At 45.5% G+C, this 22,457-nt stretch overlaps 1 protein-coding gene across 8 annotated transcripts in view; it reads right to left on the bottom strand.

Annotated features, from left to right (window-relative positions):
- Positions 1-22,457, bottom strand: part of RPTOR (regulatory associated protein of MTOR complex 1) — a 420,015-nt gene that overhangs the window by 243,071 nt on the left and 154,487 nt on the right. For 7 of the 8 annotated variants that reach the window (XM_055241781.2, XM_055241783.2, XM_055241782.2 and 4 more), the window contains one exon: positions 18,963-19,121. In XM_055241781.2, the coding sequence (XP_055097756.1) occupies positions 18,963-19,121 (159 nt within the window). Of the gene's footprint in view, positions 1-5,740; positions 6,712-18,962; positions 19,122-22,457 lie in introns of those variants that run through there. The other variant, XM_055241785.2, reaches the window with a different exon arrangement.

Here is a 22,457-nt window from a genome sequence, read left to right as displayed (position 1 = left end):
CCCCCACCCACTTCCATGCTGCTGCCAAGGGAAAGAAGGGCCAAAAGACACCCTTTAATTGGGCAGGGTCACCCCCCACGCTGACAGGAGAAAGGATTTTGGCAGCAGCCTGGGAAATGGGTGCATCTTTCTACCCCCAGAACACTGTGTGCTATTTATTTACCTCCTATAATGTTCTGGGCTTAGCGAACAGCATCTGAATACAACTTGCCCAGCCCTGACTCTACAGCCACCTGACCCTACAGCCACCTCACAACATCCTCTGCGCCACCATCAGTGAAATGGGGGCTGCTGTCATCTTTACTACCTTCTAGGTACAAGCCCGAGGGTCCCAGGGCTGCAAAGTGGCATGAAATGAAAGATATTTTTTTTTTTTTTTTTTGGAGATGGAGTCTCGCTCTGTCGCCCAGGCTGGAGTGCAGTGGCGCGATCTTGGCTCACTGCAAGCTCCGCCTCCCAGGTTCACGCCATTCTCCTGCCTCAGCATGTTCTCAGGTCTTGCTTTTTGAGCTGATATCTATCTTCCACATTTGCCAAAATCAAAATCAAAATCTCCATTTTAAATGTCTGAGGTGCAAAGTTCAGAAAGATGATCTGTCGTAACCACGAGGTGCTGCTGCACTAGGACAGCACTGGCTGTCTCTCCCTCCATATCCCATGATCTGTGGGCGGCGAGCACCAGGTTACAGGCAGGGTCCTCGCGGCCCAGTCCTGCTGGGGCTGGACCATCTCCACCTTCTAGCGTGCGTCCAGGAGGCAGCACGGCAGAGGGCTGTGGATGGCCCCAGTTGGTCTCTGCTTCAGGACTTTTAGTTCTAAGAGGGGCTTTCACCCCATAACAGCCACTGGGATGCTGCGCCATGGAACAGCTTTCCCGGCCCCGCCTGCTCTGGGAAGCCTGCTTGGATGCAGGCCTCTGTAGTCGCTTCTCTGTGAGCAGCGTCTGTCCCTCTCAGCACCAGGGCCATTTGGGGCCGGGCCGCTCCTTGTGGGGCTGTTCTGTGCACCACACAATCTTACACAGCACCACCCAGCCACCCCCCACACCTAGATGTGACAATCTCCAGGTTGCTGGACATTGCCAAATGTCCCAGTGTCCCCTGAGGGGAAAAGTTTCCCTGGTTGAGAACTGCTGCCTTGGAGGAGAGGAAATTTCCTTTCCAACATGAGCTGTATACATTACAGTTAGTGAGACTGCAACAATTTGGAAGTCTGTATCCCTCAGGGAATAGAAAACCAACTCTATTAAGCCACAGTGTGGAAAATGACCTTTGATAGCGAATCCTGATTAGAACATGGGATGCAGACCTCATTTCCCATCTCAGAGGTCCTGGGTCGTTTGTCAAGCTCCAGGCCAGAATTATGGCCCCTGAAAACCAGCAAAGGGCAGCCTGCAGCCTCACAGCCCCGGCTGCAGGGACAGAAACAACGTCCACAGTAGAGTCACTCCTCGTTGTCCTGTGGAATATTCCTCTGTCATCGTGGCTGCACCAACCCACACCAGCCGAGAATTGAAAGCCCCCTGTATACACTGAAGGCTGCCTGGCACACTCAAGAGCTTGTGGCCAATGGTTTTCGTTTCTTCTTGACCCAAAACTAAAAGTACAGAGAATTCCTAATCAAAGCGTCTCTTCTTTCTCTCCAAGAAACATATTCAAGGCCATGTTTTCATTTCAAACAAAGAAATAGAAATGGGTTTTAGATAATTTATTCATTACAATCCACTTTATCTGTCAGGTTATATTAAACATCGGGGAAGAGTCCGCCTGCCTCACCAGTCTGTCGCCGCAGCCTGAGTTAGCCACCAAGGCAGCCATGGCCGGGAGAGCCCAGCCCACTGAAGCCTGCAAGCCGTCTTCCCACAGAGGGGCAGCCCAGGAGCCCGTTAGCCTCCAAGGAGCTTCCCACAATTCCACATCTCAGGGATTTCTGGTGGAAAGACTGAAACTGGGTTTTGGCTTAAGTTAAATGTGAGCGTTTTATCCCTTTAAATTACAGAGCAGAAGAGAAAATGCAAAACCCCTCACACACCAAACAGACGAGTAAAAAGAACAGAACGGCATGTCCCAGGGGAGGCAAGGGGCGTGGTGGCAAGGCGTGGCAGGAAGAAGCCCTGGCCTCAGGAAGTTTGCATCCCGGTGGGTGAGGTGGGCAGAACGACACGGTGCCGCCACGCTGTGCTCCAGCTGAAAAGGCAAGCGCAAGTGTCGTGTGGGCGGCTTCCCCTCCCACCGCCCCTCCTCAGATCCGGGCACAGCAGCTCTGACACTGCACAGAGGAGGGAACAGAGGGGCACACTGGGCAGGTGCAGACAGTCACCCTCTGGAAGGGCAGGTGGGGTGTCCCAACCCCAACCCACCACAGGCTGAGCAGGCAGATGTGATGAGCCTGGAAATTTTTGGCATCGCCGCTGTTGGGATGGGAGAACTCGCAAGCATCTCTGTGGATAGCTGGGATACACAGGAAGACTGCCATCAGCTGAAAGACATGGATCTCCAGGTGGCCTTACCCAAACCTGATTTGGTCATTTCATTAGCCCTGCAAATATACCATCCTACTTTATACAAACTGGGGTATTTAGCACTTACTAATCAGATCATAGCAGCATTTTCCTCAACATAAAGAAAAATGCCAACTATGCCAGGAAGTAAACATGAGGAAGGGGTGTGTTGCCATGTCTCCTCTCTCCTGACTCTTCCATCCTGGCACTCATGGCCCTTACCTCTCAGGACATGGCCTGGCTTCTCACTTAACAGGAGACAGGCTCCAAGGGGAACCAGCTCTCATGTCCAGCTTCAAAGCTCCACCACATTTGTATTCACCTCTCCTTCCCTCCCACGTCTCACAGAAGTGTGCTTGGGCTTGCCAAGTCGAACACTGTATCTCTGTCCTGAATTAATCTTCTCATACCTTCCCATTTCTCATCCTTTACTCCACAGATTTATACTTTCTTCAGCAACCCCCTTCTCCTATCTACAAACGTAAGTTACCTCTTGCAGAAACTCAACATCCCTCCTTAGCCTTGTTCTTTCTTCGAGGTCCCCCCAAGAGACAGCCTCCTCTAATCACATGCTCTCTATTTATTTATTGTATTATAGAGAAAGCTAGAAAAAACAATGTTATTCAGTAGTATCACCAAACTTCTGGAAAGATTAGTCTATTCCAGTCCCTAGTCCCTTACCTCCTGTTTAGTCATTAAAATCTAGTTTCCATACCTGTACGCAGATGCGCAAATCAATATGCATGTGTTTATAGCTTACTACACACAAATGCAACACTTAGCTACGTCCACGGAGAGGGCCTAGGCCTAGTAAACTAACGCTCGAGTAGTAACGAGGACACAAAGAGGCCATATCTTGGTTTCTAAATACCACTCTCAGAAAAGCCAAAGATCCTTGGAGAAATGGTTGATCCAGGGCTGTGGTAGAGAAAATACTAGGAGGTGTGTCAGTGGTCAAAGTTGAAACAATTTCAGTAACAAAATAAATAATGATAATAATAATGGATTATAACCCAAAAAGTAAAATAAATTTAGTGGCTCCATATGGATATAAGCAAACAACCAAGCAAATAAACAACGAGAGAAGCAACCATTCTTTCATACAGAAGAATACCAATTACTAAACGTGGAAGGAAATAGGGAGGTACAGCACCACCATCAGAACACCAGGTAGTAATTAAATATGAATGTTAGAATTAGGGCATGGAAGTTTAAGGAGAAAGAGGATATCTGCATACTCTCAAAGTATCTCCTTCAAATGCTTATGAATTATAAAGAAGAAAATAACAACTTCACGTTGGAGAAACACACAAGGCACCACTTCAGCCGAGTGATCAAGGTTGGTATCTGCAGTAATAAGAATCACAGACACCACACACCCCCAAACCTGATGTACTGATAATAACCCATCTGCATTATTCTTCCCAAAACTTTGATCCTCAATCTCATCATGAGAACACATCAGACAAACCCAAAGTGAGGGACATCCCCCAAAACACCTGAGCAGCATCTTACAGTGTCATGGTCACGAAAGACAAGGAACAGCTGAGGAAACATCCCAGCCTGGGAGGACCAGAGGACAAGGCAGCCAATGTGGATGGGGGTCTGGGCTGGACTACAAGACACACAGAGTATTACAGCAGCAAGGCTGCTGGCACCAAGGAGGCTGTGTGTGGTTGGCAGTGCTGTAACATACGTTTCCTAGATTTGATCGCTGTGCTGAGGTCATGTAAGAGGTTGACATTGGGTAGCTGGGTGAAGGACACACAGGAGCTCTCTGTGCTGCCTCTGCAACTCTCGTGTACATTTAAAATTATTTCAAATTGTTTTCTAAATGCAAATCTAATTTTGTCCTAACTGCTCTCCAGAAATTACTGAACACATAGTCAACTCTTCACGTGCTGCATCCCATGGCCTCTTCCATTCCTGCCCCACTTGACGTCTATGCGCTGTCTCCCCTCAAACACGCACTCCCTCCCCAAGTCTCCGGCTGCCTCAGCTCCTTCTTCCAAAACTTCCCCTCTTGGGACCCCTCCCTTCAACCCTCCCCTTAAAAACTGATCGTCAGGGGCCTGTTCTATTCTTCTTATTCCACATCTTCTCCCAGGCAATCAAATATAATTCCCTGGTTTTAAATATTGCCTAAACACTGAAGTCCCCAAAATCTTCAGCTGCAACTACCACCTCTACAGAGAGTTGGTTATTTTCACTTGATTGTCTGTGACATCCCAAATTCAAAAATTTGGGAAGCGAAAAATAAAACTCATCATTTCCTCTTCCAAACTCAATGATGGTGATGATGATGACAGCACTTTGCAACATGCCAAGAACGTGCCACACAGAGGCTTGGAGGGAAGGAAAGGAAGAACTTTTATTATTTTATACTTATCTGCACCATTTGAAAAAAAATGAATTTTATAATAAAATATTTTAAAATTAACTAAAAGAAAATCGTGTTAAAAGCCTCCTCATCTTAGATATGTAATAATGAAGAATGCACTTCCAATCCCTTCTGTTTGTGAAGTCAAAGGAAGTTCCCATCAGCAGCACAATCCACAAGGAATAGGAAGCAGCTGACCTTTGCCCTTAGCTTCATAAAAACCTGAAATATCCAAATTGGATAATAATGAAGACTTGTTCTTTTTCAGCTGGCAATAACTTTCTAGCAGAAATGTCCTTCTGGCTATCTTAACCCTATAAATAAATAACAGAGAAAAGCTGGCTGTGTTCCCCAGCATTCATTTTTTCAGTGGATTAACCAAAATATTTCATCCTTTTCCCCCAAAGTGCATTTCATGTGTATGACTACCAAAATAAGCCTGGGTACCCTGAGGAAGCTTCCAGCACGTTCCAGCATGACGGACTGGAGACACCCAGCTGCCCAGCCCCATCGACTAAGATTAAGAGCCCAAAGGATGCTCCTGCAAACCGCAGCGCCCTGACGGCCCCGGGGGAGCCAGGAGAGCCCGCTGCTGGGTGCGCCTCTTTCCCTACAAACTGCAGCGCCCTGACGGCCCCGGGTGAGCCAGGAGAGCCTGCTGCTGGGTGCGCCTCTTTCCCTACAAACTGCAGCGCCCTGACGGCCCCGGGTGAGCCAGGAGAGCCTGCTGCTGGGTGCACCTCTTTCCAGGGCCAGATGCACACGCAGCAGGAAGAGCCAGCGTGGCTTCTGCTGCTCCTGCACCAGGTGCGTGCGGGCCCTGCCGAGGAAATGAGTGATTCTCACACCTCCTTGCTTACACCTGACATTACTCAACTTGCCATCCTTTTTCCCGCTTGCACTTCCGCCGAGTCTGGGAGCCTCAGTGACTCACAGTCGTGAGAACAGTTTCCACAGTGCTGCCTGTGCTGCTGCGACATCTTTCATCCTACTGACCCCAGGATGACGGGGCACTGGAACCACATCCCCTGCTCCCCACAGTGTCACCGGGTCAGAGGGGACTACTTCCTGTCACCAGAGCCCCCTTGCACTCCCAGGCCTCCCCTCGTCTAGCTGGTTCTCACTCCTGCTTGGAGACCCAGCAGATGTAGCCCCTCCTCACCTCCTAGGTGCCTCCCACGAGGCCTTGGTGTTTACCAGGGACTGTTTCCGCCCTAGACGGCTAAAATTAGAGATGCAAAACAAGGGGTCGGAGAAGTGTCTCTCCCGATGCATAAGAAGCAGAGTGACCCCAAACCATAAGATGAATATCCTGCCTGCCTCTCGCACCACACCGTCCATACCAGGGGTTCTCAAAGGCAGACAACTCAGACAGCAGCAGAAGCGGCCGCAGCAGCAATTTTGTGGGACACCCAAGAAAGCCAAATCGTCAGGCCCCACCTACCGCCACAGAAGCAGAGGCTCGGGGAGGGCCTGGCAGTCTGTGGCTCCGTGAGCCTGCAGGTGATGCTGGGTGCCCTCAAGCATGAGCACCGCGGCGCTATGACCATGGTTTTAAATGCAGGGCACCCGCGAAATCAGTTCAGCTGCACTCTCAGATTTTGTATCTCTTGGCATCAAGGAAATCATTTGTTTGTTGAAGTTTAAGATCTTATGAAGAAATACTCCAAACATTTCCAGCACTTCTCCCAAAGAAATGGAGTTTTTGTTAATGGCCCTCTACTACTGTAAGCAAACACAAAATGCTAAAATTTCTCAGAAAAGAAAGGTCAAGTTTATCATAAACTTTTTTCCTGGACACTGCTAGATTCTCAAGATGAATAAAGTAACAATTTTAACAAATGATAATTGTGGTCTGACATAAATATCACTTTTTAAAAATCACCTATTTTTCTGATAATAGTGTATTTCAAAAGCTTTATGATCCATCTTTTTTTTTTTGAGACAGAGTTTCACTCTTGTTGTCCAGGCTGGAGTGCAATGGCGCGATCTCGGCTCACTGCAACCTCCACGTCCCAGTTCAAGCGATTCTCCTGTCTCATCCTCCTGAGTAGCTGGGATTACAGGTGCCCGCCACTACGCATGGCTAATTTTTTTTTTTTTTTTTGGTATTTTTAGTACAGACAGGGTTTCACCATGCTGGTCTCGAACTCCTGATCTCAGGTGATCTGCCTGCCTCGGCCTCCCAAAGTGTTGGGATTACAGACATGAGCCACCATGCCCGGCCCATGATCCATCTTTCAACAGAAGATGGATACCAACATAAGAGGCATCTATTTGATAATGACAATCCCAATTAAAAAAACAAAAAACAATAAATTCTATTAGTTAAATAATATTTATTTAGAATTGCTCGTGGAATAATTATTTAACTGTAATAAAAGAAGGGCAGAGAAAGTATTAAAAACACCACCACCAATGACAATAAGCTTGCAGCCTTACAGATTTTACGGGACTGGGGTTTACTGGTGATGTATACTCTAGAGATGTCGGTTCACAAGTACTGCTTCCCCCCATACCTGACCTTTCGGGGCCACGACCCCCTGCTTCTGGTTGATATGTATTCAAGAACCCACTTCAGGAGGAGGACGAATCTGCTGACCCCTGTCCTTTGCCCTCCTCTGAGAATGGTGGCACTGCAAGTCCATCTTTAGTCCAGGGAAAGCTGCGGCGGCAAATCCAGATGAGACCACAGTTCCTGGCTGGGAGTTTAAAGGAAGCCTGTGCCCTTAAGGGGCTTTACAGGAACGAGCGCTGAGAGGATGACACTTTAATAGGGCTGAGAATTCTGATTCACATTCTGAGTTCTCTGGCAGAAGATGTACTCAGCATCTTCTCAGAAATGGGGAGCTGCTTATTTATATTCCAAGTTTCACTTGGAATACAAAGCGCTCTTCTTGCTAAAGGGCCAGACTCCTTGGAATAATGGATATCAATTCCATCTCTATTCCCCTGGGCTGACAGGTGCCCTTCCCGGCTTCCCCCATGCCATTTTCTCCCAATTCTCCTCCCCATCACCTGCCAGGATCCTCTTCTGCTCCCCAGATTTCACTCTCTCTTGGCCTTCTTTGGCTCTAGAAACTGTATTTTGGGAACCGCCAGCAGCACATCTGCCCCTACTTCTCACGACCCCACACTCATGGACCCCAGGCCTACTCACAACCTGGGAGCAAATGCCTGCAAGCTCCTTCTTCTCACTTCTGGTGCCTGGTCACAAGTCCAGGTCTCACCTGCTCCCTCTAACTCAACCTCCACCTGTCCTAGGAAGGTCCTGAGGGTCACCCCACCAGCCTGACTCAGGGTGCCATCACTGGCCTCTTGTATACGACAACCTTCTACCTGGAGTTTCTCTAGCCAGTCTTTTCTCCCCAGAGCCAGCCTTCACACGGCATCAAAGGGATTTATCTAAGCCCACATCCCTAAGAGTCTGCGAGGTGCTCTATGCCTTAGCCTGGAACCCTTTCTGGCCTTCTTTCTTTTTAAACCCAATTCAGGCTCCAGGCTCCCACAGCACAGAACTGCTTGTAGTTTCCAACAAATACCATGCTGGTTTATTATATCATCTACTTCCTCTGAGATCATCCCCTCCAGTCCCCTCTCAGGGACAACTGTTGACTTTGTTCTCTTCTATAAGACTCAGCCCGAGCAAGCACCGCCTTCTCCAGGAGGCCCCCTCCAACCTCGCCTGCCCACCATGGCTGGGCTGGCACAACTCCTCTCTCTCTCTCTCTCTGAAGGGGCCAATATTTTTCCTGCATTATCACAATACATCATCATGCAATTCGGCTTTCTTTTAAGCTAGACTTATAACCAATAATCAGAACAAAACAGTCTTTGCTTTCCATCTGTGCTCCCCATGATAAGATCCATTTTATGTCCCTATTTAATGTCCAGAATGGTAGAACATTGTGCAAGACAAAAATGGCCTTTGAGGATGATTTTGGCAGAGGGTAGGGGTTAGGTTGTAAACGCCGCAGGAAGACCACAGGAGAATTAAAAATTATCCTAAACTAAAAATGCAAAACCACATAAAACTCCAACTTTACGTTCAGTAAATTAAGGAAAGGCAGGTAACCTGGAGCAAAGCTCATCCTACCTAGAGAGGGCAGCACAAGCTTTACACACAGGGAAAAGCCTTGTAGCTTTGTGGCTAGGTGCACAGCAAAGGGTGGAAATAGCTTCTGGTCATAATGGAACTCTAAAAAGCAGAGAAAAAAAATGTATCAAGTGGGAAAAACCTTTCTCCTTTTGCAAAGAAGAAAAGGCAGACAGGGTCTAAAAGCTAATTGGGAGTATTCGAGTAGTGGATTAATCCTTCTCCCGATAAACGTTCTGCTACATGAATTCTTAATGGATACAGCTGCCAGTCCTAATTGCCTGAAACACAGACAGGGGAATTGAAGGGAGGGCGGTGGATGGGGAAAATCTGAGCCTAGGATTTACTTAAGTCCTGAACCTTGGTTTTCTGCTGAGGCTGAGAAAACAACCAGCAACAGAATAAATGGTGATTAAACAAAAAGAAAAGTATAGTTAAAACTAGCACATTTAAATGTTTTTAAATCTTACATTGTGTACCGACAGTGTATCATCTGTAATGCTGCAGGCTTCGTTTTGATGGAGGGAGCCTATCTGAAGGCTGAAAGACTCAGCAACAGGACTGCATGCTCTACAATGCAGCTTATGGCTGTCTAGACCTGGAAGAACACGCGCCTGTCTCTGGTGGCATGCCATGTGACATGAAAAAATAAACCTATGAAAGGATAAACTAATGGAATAACACAGTGGGGGGAAATACAGCCAAGAAAGACTTGGCTCTAGGGATCATTCTGTTGCTTTTATGACATTAGCTGTAGAACACAGCAAACATCGAATGACCATTTCCTATGTTCTAGGACGCTTAGTTTTAGGTACCCATGATAAAGCGGTTCATAGAACAAAAACCTTGTTATCCTGGAACTCACATTTTAATGGAGACATAGAGACAATACACATAAGACTGGGGGCAAGCTGTGGAGAAAAACGGACCACACCAGGAGGACTAAAGAGTCAAGGAGAGGGGTGCATGTTACACCTGGTGATCAGATGACATTTCAGTAAAAATATCCACTCATTTCAATGCAATTCCCATCAAAATACCACCATCATTCTTCACAGAATTAGAAAAAACAATTCTAAAACTCATATGGAACCAAAAAAGTGCCTGCATAGCCGAAGCAAGACTAAGCAAAAAGAACAAATCTGGAGGAATTACATTACCTGATTTCATACTGTACTATAATGCCATAGTCACCAAAACAGCATGGCACTGGTATAAAAACAGGCACATAGGCCAATGCAACAGAACAGAGAACTCAGAAATAAACCCAAATACTTACAGCCAACTGATCCTCAACAAAGCAAACAAATAAAGTGGGGAAAAGACGCCCTTTTCAACAAATGGTGCTGGGATAACTGGCAAGCCACATGTAGGAGAATGAAACTGGATCCTCATCTCTCACTTTATACAAAAATCAACTCAAGATGGATCAAGGACTTAAATCTAAGACCTGAAACTATAAAAATTCTAGAAGATAACATTGGAAAAACCCTTCTAGACACTGGTTTAGGCAAGGATCTCATGAACAAGAACCCAAAAGCAAATGCAATAAAAACAAAGATAAATAGCTGGGACTTAATTTAACTAAAGGCCTTTTGCACGGCAAAAGGAACAGTCAGCAGAGTAAACAGACAACCCACAGAGTGAGAGAAAATCTTAACAATCTACACATCTGACAAAAGACTAATATCCAGAAATCTACAACGAACTCAAACAAATCAGCAAGAAAACAAAAATCCCATCAAAAAGTGGGCTAAGGACATGAATAGACAATTCTCAAAAGAAGATATACAAATGGCCAACAAACATATTAAAAAATGCTCAACATCATTAATGATCAGGAAAATGCAAATCAAAACCACAATGCGATAGATACCACCTTACTCCTGCAAGAATGGCCATAATAAAAAAATAAAAAAACAGTAGATGTTGGCGTGGATGTGGTGATCAGGGAACACTTCTATACTGCTGGTGGGAATGTAAACTAGTACAACCACTACGGAAAACATTGTGGAGATTACTGAAAGAACTACAAGTAGAACTACCATTTGATCCAGCAATCCCACTACTGGGTATTTACCCAGAGGAAAATAAGTCATCATACACAAAAGATACTTGCACACACGTTTATAGCAGCACGATTCGCAATTGCAAAATCGTGGAACCAACCCAAATGCCCATCAATCAATGAGTGGATAAAGAAAAAGGGGTATACATACATGATGGAATACTACTCAGTCAGAAAAAGTAATGGATTAACAGCATTTGCAGTGACCTGGATGAGATTGGAGACTATTATTTTAAGTGAAGTAACTCAGGAATGGAAAACCAAATATCGTATATTTTCACTGTTACGTGGGAGCTGAGCTATGAGGACACAAAGGCATAAGAATGAATTTGGGGACAATGGAATTTGGGGACTTGGGGAGAAGGGTGGGAGGGGGGTAAGGGATAAAAGACTACAAGGGTGCAGTGTATACTTCTCGGGTGATGGGTGCAGCAAAATCTCACAAATTACCACTAAAGAACTTCTTCATGTAACCAAACACCACCTGTACTCCAATAACCTATGGAAAAATAAAAAATTGAAAAAAAAATATAAAAATAAAAACATCCATTCATCTACCCACCCATGTGGTTGACAATTACCAAACACCTGCTAGGGTAACAGACACTATCTTAAGAGCTTGGAATGTAGCAGTAAACAAAATAAAAAGCCCCTGGCCTCACAGGAATTAAATGCCTGGCATGGCCTTGGAAAGAAGCCCATTGATATAGGGCTATTCAGATTTTCTATTTCATTTTAGATCAGTTTTGGTAAGTTGTATTTTAAGGCATCTGTCCATTTAATTATTTAAATGTATATAAAATTAATAATATTCCCTTACCTTTTTCATGCTTGTAGGATATGTGGGGATATCCTCTCCTTCAGTGCTGATGTTGATAAAGTGTTTTCTCTCTTTCTTCACTGATCTACCTACCTAGAGATTCGTCAACTTTTACTGATCTTTTCAAAAAAACACATTTTAGCTATGTTGTCTCTGTTGCCTGTACTCTATTTTATTGATTTCTGCTGTTTGTTATTTCTTTCCTTCTGCTTTGAGTTTAATTTGCTCAGCATTTTCTGTTTCCTTAAGGTAGAATATTAGATTTTGGGCTGGGCACAGTAACTCACACCTGTAATCCCAGCACTTTGGGAGGCCAAGGTGGGAGGATCACTTGAGGTCAGGGGTTTCAGACCAGCCTGGCCAACAAGGCGAAACCCCATCTCTACTAAAAATACAAAAATAGCTGGGCACAGTGGTGGACGCCTGTAATCCCAGCCACTTGGGAGGCTGAGGCAGGGGAATTGCTTGAATCCAGGAGGCAAAGGTTGCAGTGAGTGGAGATGGCACCACTGCACTCCAGCCTGGGCGACAGAGCGAGAGACTCCATTTCAAAAAAACAGATTTTCATTTTAAATATATTTCTAAAATGTACCTTTCTATGTAAGAATTTAAAGCTGTGCATTTCCATAATCACTGTTACACCTATATCCTATAAATTTAGGTGTCATAGTTCCACTATCTTTAGGTTTGAATTATTTTTTATTTTCCTTTATGATTTTGTCTTTGACTCATGTGGTATTTCATTTCCAAATATCTGGGGCTTCTCCAGATATTCCATAATTTTGAATTTTAAGAACAGAGAATATACTCTATGATTTTAATCTTTCAAACTTTATTGAGACATCTTTATGGCTCAGCACATGGTGAACATTCCACATGCACTTGAGAATGTATATTCTACAGTTGTGTGGACGGCTGTATAGATGTTAATTAAGTCGGGGTGACTGATAATATTGCTAGGTCTTTTACATTAATACTGGCTTTTGCTTTGGACTAGAAAAAATATACTATGCCTAGAGTTTTCTCGGTAAGAAAGTTTTTAATTACAGGGCCGGGCATAGTGGCTTACGTCTGTAATCCCAGCACTTTAGGAGGCCGAGGCGGGCAGATCACCTGAGGTCAGGAGTTCAAGACCAGCCCAGACAACATGGTGAAACCCCATCTCTACTAAAAATACAAAACAGTTAGCCAGGCGTGGTGGTGGGCGCCTGTAGTCCCACCTCCTTGGGAGGCTGAGGCAGGAGAATAGCTTGAACTCAGGAGGTAGAGGTTGCAGTGAGCCGAGATCACGCCATTGCACTCCAGCCTGGGCAATCAAAGCGAGACTCCATCTCAAAAAAGAATTTTTTTTAACTATCAATTTTGTCTATAATTTTTAACTATCAGTTTAATCTATCAATTACTAAAAGAAGATCTAATCTCCAACTATGATTATGGATTTGCATACTTTTCCTGTTAATTCTGTTTATTTTGCTGCATGTCCTTTGAAACTCTGATATTAAGCGCACTCACACTCAGGATGGTGTGTGCTGGGCTCATGAACTGGCCTGTTTATCAGGAGGAAATGGCCCTCTTTGTCACCAATAATACTCCTCATCTTGCAGTCTATTTTCACTGATTAACAGAGCCACACTGGTTTTCTATGACTAGTACTGGCATAGTATATCTTTTCCCTTTCTTTTACTCTCAACCTTCATATGTCTTTGTATTTAAAATACATCTACTATGGACAGCACAAAGTTTGATCATGCTTTTTTTTTAATCGGGTTTGACAAAAACTTGTGAAAAAGCAAAGAAAATAAACTAGAATGTGGGACATCGTGGAGGATCACTGGTCCAAACTCGTCAAAAAGCAAACATCCACTGCTAGGAAAAGAAAACAAGCAGCCACAAACTGGGAGGACATATTTGTGAAACACGTATCTGATAAACAACTGGCATCCAGGCCGGGTGTGGTGGCTCACGCCTACGATCCCAGCACTTTGGGAGGCCGGGGCGGGTGGATCACTTGAGGTCAGGAGTTGAGATCAGCCTGTACTAAAATACAAAATTAGCCGAGCATGGAGGCGGGTGCCTGTAATGCTAGCTACTTGGGAGGTTGAGGCAGGAGAATCGCTTGAACCTGGGAGGCAGAGGTTGCAGTGAGCCAAGATCACACCATTGCACTCTAGCCTGGGCAACAAGAGTGAAACTCCATCTCAAAACAAAAACAAAAAACAAAAAACTGGCATCTGAAATATGGAAAGAACTCTTAAAACTCAGCAACAAGAAAAACAACCTGATTCTTAAAATGGGCAAAAAACCTGAAGAGATACCTCATCAAAGAAGATATAACGGCAAATAAGAACATGCAAAGATGCCCAATTTCACATCATTATGAAATTGAAAATGAAATAACAATAAGATCCTACTACATACCCACCAGAATGGCTAAAATCCAAACACTGATAACATCAAATGCTGGTGAGCATGTGGAGCAACAGAAACTCTCGTTCAGTGCTGGTGGGAATGCAAAACGGTACAGACATGTTGGAAGACAGCTTCACAGTTCCTTATAAAGCAAAGCATACTCTAACCGAACCATCCAGCAAACCCATTCCCAGGTATTCACCCAAATGAATGGAAAGCTTATATCCATACAAAAATTTGCACATGTTTATAATTGCTTTATTCCTAATTGTCAGAAGTTCAGAGTATCCAAAATGCCCTCGAATACGAAAATGGATAAAGAAGCAGTGTTGCATTCACACAGTAGAGTATCGCTCAGTAACTGTAAAAAATGAGCTATCAAGCCACAAAAAGACACGGAGGAGTCTTAAGCGTATATTACTGAGTCAGAGAAGCCAGTCTGAAAAGGCTACATACTATATGATTCCAACTATAGGACATTCTGGAAAAGACCAAATGCTAGGGGAGAGAAGATGAGGGGGAGCACAGAGGACTTTTAGGACAGCACTACTCTGTGTGGCAACCTAACCGTGGTTGCAGGACATCATACATTCAGCAAAATCTGCAGAGTGTACATCACCAGGAGTGAGCCCTAGTGTAAAATGGACATCATTAATTATAACGCATCATTATTGGTTTATCAATTGTAAAAAAACATAACCAAAGCAAGATATTAACAACAGAAGAAAATGAGGGGGAGGAAGTATATAACTCAATAAACTTGCTCAATTTTTCTGTAAAATTAAAACTGCTTTAAAAAAATGATGTCTATTATTTTTAAAAAAGACTGCCGGGCACAGTGGCTCACGCCTGTAATCCCAGCACTTTGGGAGGCCGAGGCAGGCAAATCACTTGAGGTCAGGAGTTGGAGACCAGCCTGGCCAACATGGTGAAACCCCGTCTCTACTGAAAATACAAATATTAGCCAGGCGTGGTGGCGGCCGCCTGTAATCCCAGCTACTCAGGAGACTGAGGCAGAAGAATTGCTTGAACCCAGGAGGCGGACGCTGCAGTGAGCCAAGATCACGCGACAGCACTCCAGCCTTGGCGACAGAGGGAGACTTAACCTCAAAAAAAAAAAAAGACTGATGTATAACTATATGCTAACTTCCCAAAAGAAGACAAAATTTTTAAAAAGTCACTTAAAAAGTCAATGTCATAAAATGAAAGGCAAGAGGAACTAAAAACGCATAAGGAACAGATGCAATGCATGGACCTTAATTAGATTCTGGGTCCACAACAAAATCAACAAGTAAAAAAATGCCTACTAATTTAGTGCACATTTTGCAAACACTTGGGAAAATACGAACATGGACTCTATAGTAAATGACATAGAACTGATGTTCCATTTCTTGAGCAATTTGATGGTAATGTGGTGATACAGAAAGCCATCCTTGTTCTTAGTGTCAGGATGTCTGCATCTTTCAAATGGTTCAGGGAACACACAAAAAAAGGGTCAAATTGGCAACAGGGGAACAGTATAAAGGTATTCATCCTACCGTTCCTTCCATCCTCTGGAGGGTCAACAATGGTAAAAGCTGGGTCTTTGAACAGACTGATAAAAGGTACATAACCTCCTCGTAAGAATAATCAACAAGAAAAGAGAGAAGGCACATATACCCAGCAAAGGAAGGCACCTCACTCACAGATACCCCTGATACTGGTGAGTTTCTAAAGGGGTATTGTGAGCCAGTTCATGTCAACACATCAGGAAGCTTAGTAGAAATGGACAAGGTCCTACAAAAGTCAGTTGGCAAAGCTAACAGAAAAACCCTTTAACCATGAAAGAAGCTAGATCACTAGTCAAAAACTCTCCACAAACAAAATACCACCCTAGAAAGCTTTCTTTGTAAGTTCCACAACATTCAGACAACAAATACTTCAAATATCACAAAAACTATTCAAGTATATATACAAAGAAGGAACATTCCTCAACTTATTTTTCTAAGGCCACAGTTACTCCACCTAGGCAAGGACAGCAAGAGAAAGAATTCCCGGCCAATCTCACTCACGAACACAGATATAATATATGAAACAAAATGGCTGCAAACTGAATAAGCCGTGCATGAAACAGATCATTCATCATAACACAGGTTAATCCAAAAAGAAAGGTGTGTATAACAGGAGACGGTCATACAATATCATTCAATGTCGCACCAGCCTAAGGGAGAAAAGTACTGTGACCGCTTTAACACACACACACACAAATAACCAAGGGAGGCAAATCAACATCTAGTCACGATTTTTTTAAACAACCAAATTAAGAATTGAACTTTCTTAATTCGATTGTTTTTGTTTTACAAAAAGCCTGGGGCAAACATCATACACTGAACACAGAAGCTCTCCCTCTGCGAGGACAAAGGAAACAAAGATGCCCCACTCCCCGCTCCCCACCCAGTCCCCTGCTTCACTCCACTGAAGGCATCGGCCAGCACACCAAGACAAGGACAAATAAAAAGCACAACTGGGAGTGGGGCGCAGTGGCTCACGCTGTAATCCTAGCACTTTGGGAGGCTGAGGCAGGAGGATTATTTGGACTCAGGAGTTCAAGACCAGCCTAGGCAACATGGCAAGACCCTGACTCTACAAAAAATACAAAAATTAGCAAAAAATACAAAACTTAGCCAGGTGTGGTGGTGCACACCTGTAGTCCCAGCTACTTGGGAGGCTGAGGTGGGAGGAATGCTTCAGCCCAGGAGGCAGAGTTTGCAGTGAGCCACGATCATGCCACTGTACTCCAGCCTGGGTGAGAGAGAGAGACCTTGTTTCAGAAAAAAAAAAAAAAAAGTTTTGTTTTGTAAGTTACCAGGAGTGTAAGAAGATGAAGAAAAAAAAATCACATCATAAATTCTGAGAAAAGAGACACAATTCATAAAAATCATTACTGTCTGGAATACAAAGAATTCCCTCAAACCGACAGGAAAAGGCAACCCACTGCAGAGAGAAGTGGATAGCAGATGGGCGCTTTGAGCAGCAGGGAGCTGGCGGGCGGACACAGGGTGCTCGATCTTAATGCTTACCAGAGAAAATCAGAGCATACCAGTCTATCATTAAAAAAAACCTGCGACAACACCCAGTGCTGGAGAGAAAGGTGGGCAGCTGAAACACTCAAGCGGTTTACAGCAGAAACAAGATGGGAACCAGCCCAATGCCCATCCGCACGGAACGCACTGAGAAGGGCAGGGTCCCGGCAGGGGACAGCAAATGTGGGAAGAGGCAGGGCTGCAGGCCCCTGGGGTCGGTGGCACGAATCTGCAGAGCCTCCGACCAAGTGAGCAAAGTGCACTGCGGAAGAGTGCACCAGCGTCCACCCAGCATATCAGCAGCGATCTCCCGGATTCGCCGTGCCTGAGAGCCAGCACACTGGGGGCTCCACAGAGGAGAGCCAGGGAAGGACAAATTCAAATTCACTGTGCCAGGCGCCACAGGGAAGGGCAGGGAAAGGAGAGACTGCAGCTGAGAAACACACGCCAGGGGCCTGTGGTGCACGCCTGGTGGTTCATTACATCCTGCTTCTGTAAATCCTGCTTCCTTCACAATGATCGCTTTGAATTTACTCAATATTTAACGAAAGGAATTAAAATCAAGCTGGTATCCAGATACACACGGGGAGAGATGGCACTGCCCTGTGGGAAGAGCTGGGTGGATACCTTTCCTACTTCCGAGGCTGGCTACTCCTCGGTGTCCAGGGTCAGAAGCCTTCCTCGAGGTCTCTGCTCTGGGCCCACACCGCTTCACCACCTGTGCCAAATGCTAGCTGCGAACCCGGGACAGTAGGCAGGAACTGAGAGTTCAGTGTGTGAAGAAACTGGGTCAGAGTCCTCACTATGATGGCAGGAGGCGGTGTCCACACTAAGGAAGCAGAGGCCCAGGAGGCTGACAGCACAACCGAAACTGGGACTCGGATTTGCTGGATTCCAAATCAGTGCCCTCATAGACACGCTCAGGCACATATGGGGCCACCGCACCCTCCAAGAACTGCTTTTCATGCATCACGCAGAGCGCGGTGAGACCCACAGCTGGCTGCTCTGAGATGGACCAAGGTTCCCACGCTGGAGGATGGGGAGAGAGTCACCACTCATCACACCCTGGAGGGTGGGGACGACAGCACCCACCACCCACAGCAACAGCTACAGAAGGGGAGCAAGCACTTTATCTGGTCCTGGGCAACAGAATTGCAAAAGGCTGGCGATTCTGACCTTGAGGAGGGAAGCCCGGAGCCTGCACCTGCAGGGCAGCTTGGAATTAGCCCTTTAGAATATACAAAACACTTTATTTTCTAAGAAAATCACCAATGCTTAAAGAAAGATTCTAACGAAATTGAGAAATTGTGCAATTTTTCAAACTAGAAGGCAGACACTCTCAAGGTCTGTCCTCGGAGAATTACAAACAACTGCTGTTCTTACAGAGGGAACATAAACCACACGCGCCATGCTTCAAGGCAGTCATTCCATGAACACGTTCTGCCACAGAAACAGCCCCTCGTTGTGCCTGATGACCTGGTCCGCTCAGCTACTGCATTTGGGTTTGCTGAAACACAGTAAACATCAATGGCTTAACAGAAGCTACAGATGGGCAGGACCTGCTCCGATCAACACAATTGGCATGGCTTTTGGCAGAAACGAGAAGGAAGCTGGAAGGCACACCCACCTTGTTGAAGACCCAGACCTCCCCGTTGACTGTGGGCCGGGGCACCCCGTGGCCATTGTAGTGAAAGAGGACTCGCTCCTCCTTGGCGTTGCGACGTAAGGATGTGCAGAGCTTCTTGACTTCATCCACAGTTGGGTCAAGGCTCTGCTTGTATCGGGCCTGTTGCAGGAGAAGAAATGAAGAAATTTACCACGGACTCCAGGGAATGCCTGGAACTCATCCCCTACCCTTTCCTCTGGGTTTGCCGTTAATAGCTATGTGGTCCTGGACACATGGGCTCAGAGTTTCTCCATCTATAAAACCAGATAATGCCAGGCACCATGGCTCATGCTGAAAATCTCAGCAGCTTAGGAGGCCGACGTGGGAGAACTGGTTGAGCCCGGGAGCTCAAGATCAGCCTGGGCAGCAGAGTGAGACCCCATCTCTACAATTAAAAAAAAAAAATTAGCCAGGTGTGGTGGCACACACCTGTAGTCCCAGCTGAGGTGGAAGGATCGCTTAAGCCCAGGAGGTTGAGGTTGCAGTGAGCCATGATCACACCACTGTACTCCAGTCTGAGTGACAGAGTGAGACTGTCTCAAAAAAACAAATCAAAACACAACATAAGAACTGCCACACATGATGGTTATAAATATTCATTCAACAAACATTGAGAACTACTAGGAATGCCAATGAGATAAACAAGTAATGCCGGTCACATGGCAACACGAAGGCAAACACAGCTGCTACTGGGGTACAAAGTGTTTCTCAGAAGTACGGGGTCCTTCTGAAAACATCTGGAGCACAGAAGAGAGAATTTGCTCAAATGAAGGAACCTGCAATGTACACATGGCAGCAATGGCAGAAGAGTGAAGAGACCCAGTAAGGAATCGCCCTGCTGAAAGCTCCTCCCTCCGCCTCCTGCCTGGGCCCTTCCCTGAATGAGCAGAACCTAAAACTGACAGAGAAGAATCAATAGCCTTGATATATACAAATAATAAACAGAGGAACATCATGGCAAAAAAACCCCATCTCGAAAGCCACAGAGCAGACTGGACGCATAGGAATAAGTTTAACACGAAATGTGTAAAACATAGACATGGAAGATTTTCAAAGCTCTCCTGGAAAACACAAGAAGATGTGAACAAATGGGAAGATGCTCCCTGTTTGGGTGGGCTGAGTCAACATTCTTAAGATGTCAGCTCTCGCTCGCTTAATTCACAAATTCAACGCATTCCCAATAAATACCCCAAGGAGCTATTTCATGGAGTTTAACAAGCTGCTACTAAACGTCACATGGAAAAACAAACAGGCATGAAGGGCCAGAAAATCAAGGCAGCAGAGAGCCCTGAGGGCAACCTGGCCTTGCCAGACACCTAGGCTCCCCTAGGGCCTCTCATTAAGACAGCGAGGCTGGGGGCATGGAGACCAGCAGCCCAGGGAACTCACAAAGTCCAGAATGAGACCCAAGTACACATGACTTGGCTTTGAGAACAGTGTTTACATAGTCCTAATGCTATGAATGCTGATTTTATTTTAGTAAAACTGTGCCAACTTCCAGAGAACCTGAGTGAGGAGGACGGGCCAAGGAGGAGACAGACCTGGCTGGGTGGCAGGATGCTGGAAAACGGGCACAGGCGGGTCGTGTGAGGAGCTACTCCAGAGTTCCATCACTGCTCTTTTCCTGCAAAGTACTTTTCATGGTGAACTCCCAACAAAGAAGAACCGACAGAGTAAATCTACAACCTTCTGGGGTTGGGGAGGGGAACAACGGGTGTGAAAGTGCTGGGGCCACACCAGGCAGTCAGGGAAGATGCCCTGAGTTGATGAGTCAGTGCAAAGCAGCGCCAACATATGCCACTAGGACAAACAGCTGAAAGGGTTTGCCTCTGGGTAGGGATTATGTTTTTAAAAAGTGATGTGTATGTTCATCACTTTGATAAACTTTTAAAACTTTCTTTTAAAAACAACTAAAATAAGTAAGGCCAATGCCATGATCATCACTTGAAGAAAAATGCCAGTAAGTGTTTGGAACGTGCAGGGGAGGCTGTGTTTGAAGGAAGGCCTGGGCTCCCGCTGTGCCCAGGCTGGGCACACAGATGCGCAGGAAGCGCCTACTGATGTGACTGAGAAAGGAAGCAGAGAGGACATGCCCTGAGGAGGGGACACCATTCATGCTTAAGAAAGGTTCCCCTGCCGGACGCGGGGGCTCACACCTGGAATCCCAGCATTTCGGAGGCCACGGTCGGAGGATCACTTGAGGCCAGGAGTTCAAGACCAGCCTGGGCAACATAGTCAGATCCCCCGTCTCTACCGAAAAATAAAAATAAAAATAAAAATAAAATAAAGAAAGGTTCCCTGGCATTTCCAGAGAAAAAGAATTAGATGTGAGGAAAACAACAGGAAAGCAAGACCCAATTCCTGCAACACGGTTCCTCTGTTGTATACGATACACATTTGGTTTCACCTAATTATATACATTAAAACTCTAATTTATGACAGCATAAAACCTCTTGGTATTCTAGACCTTGTACTTTGGAAGTCATCAGTAGATGTATGAATATCTTTAGGATGATGAGATTTAAGAGTTTTTCCAGGTTCCCCGAATTTTTTGTACCTGCAAGCAAAGCCCATTAGAGAACCAAAAGCTAATCCAAGGCTAGCAACCCTGTGCCACTGCAGGACAGTGCACAGCCCTGGTCTGAGGCGGGGTTAGGGCCACAGAGTGGTCTCCCCTCTCAGTGTCTCCTCGCTCAGGACCAGAATGCTGCTCAAAAAATAGAGTAGAGTCACGGAGAGAGAGCTAACCAACTGATAATGCGGGATCTTCAAGTCCATTTTCATCTATGAAGGATGTGCGTTGACACCCACAGGGGGCTCTGCCGGGACAGGGCTGGCCCACAGGGAGCCCAAGGCCACAGGGAAGGAGGAAGTGCTCAGAGAAGCACGGAACGTGACAGAAGGGGTGTCGATGCGTGGCCTGGGAGGCAGCATGTCACCTGCTCCTATAGGTGGGCATCACTGGCCCACAGGGGACCCCAGCCATCTGGTGGCCAATCTGACCCATATGTTCTGGAGGAGCCTGTTCAATGCCCAGCTCTCCTACAAAATTCCTTCTTGAACCCCTTCAGCAGGAAATAATTTTTTCTTTCTCTGAATTAACTTACACTGCTCACTATACATTCATGTGCAGCTATCTCAATTCTACATAGACAGTAAATTCTGTGGGGGTAAACACTGCTCACCCACATGTGTACCTTTTTGTTCAAAATACAAGTTTTATATCCTTTCCCCAGCATTACAACACACTCAGTTACCAGCAACTAATTGCTGAGTGATACTCAGATTTTTACTGACAGTAATTACAATAATCAGTAAAGAAACAAATCAATTTGTAGTAAAGAAACTGATAGAATCCTGCCTGAGGTTGAAGTGGTGTAAGTGAGTGTCAACATAATATCAGAAAGTCTGTGTGTACAAACAGCTGCATCCAGGTGCTGGGTACCCAAGGTGTGA

Source organism: Symphalangus syndactylus, chromosome 14 (genome assembly GCF_028878055.3).
Source record: "Symphalangus syndactylus isolate Jambi chromosome 14, NHGRI_mSymSyn1-v2.1_pri, whole genome shotgun sequence".
In the NCBI taxonomy this organism is placed as follows: Eukaryota; Metazoa; Chordata; class Mammalia; order Primates; family Hylobatidae; genus Symphalangus; species Symphalangus syndactylus.
This window is presented reverse-complemented; position numbering and strand designations above follow the sequence as displayed.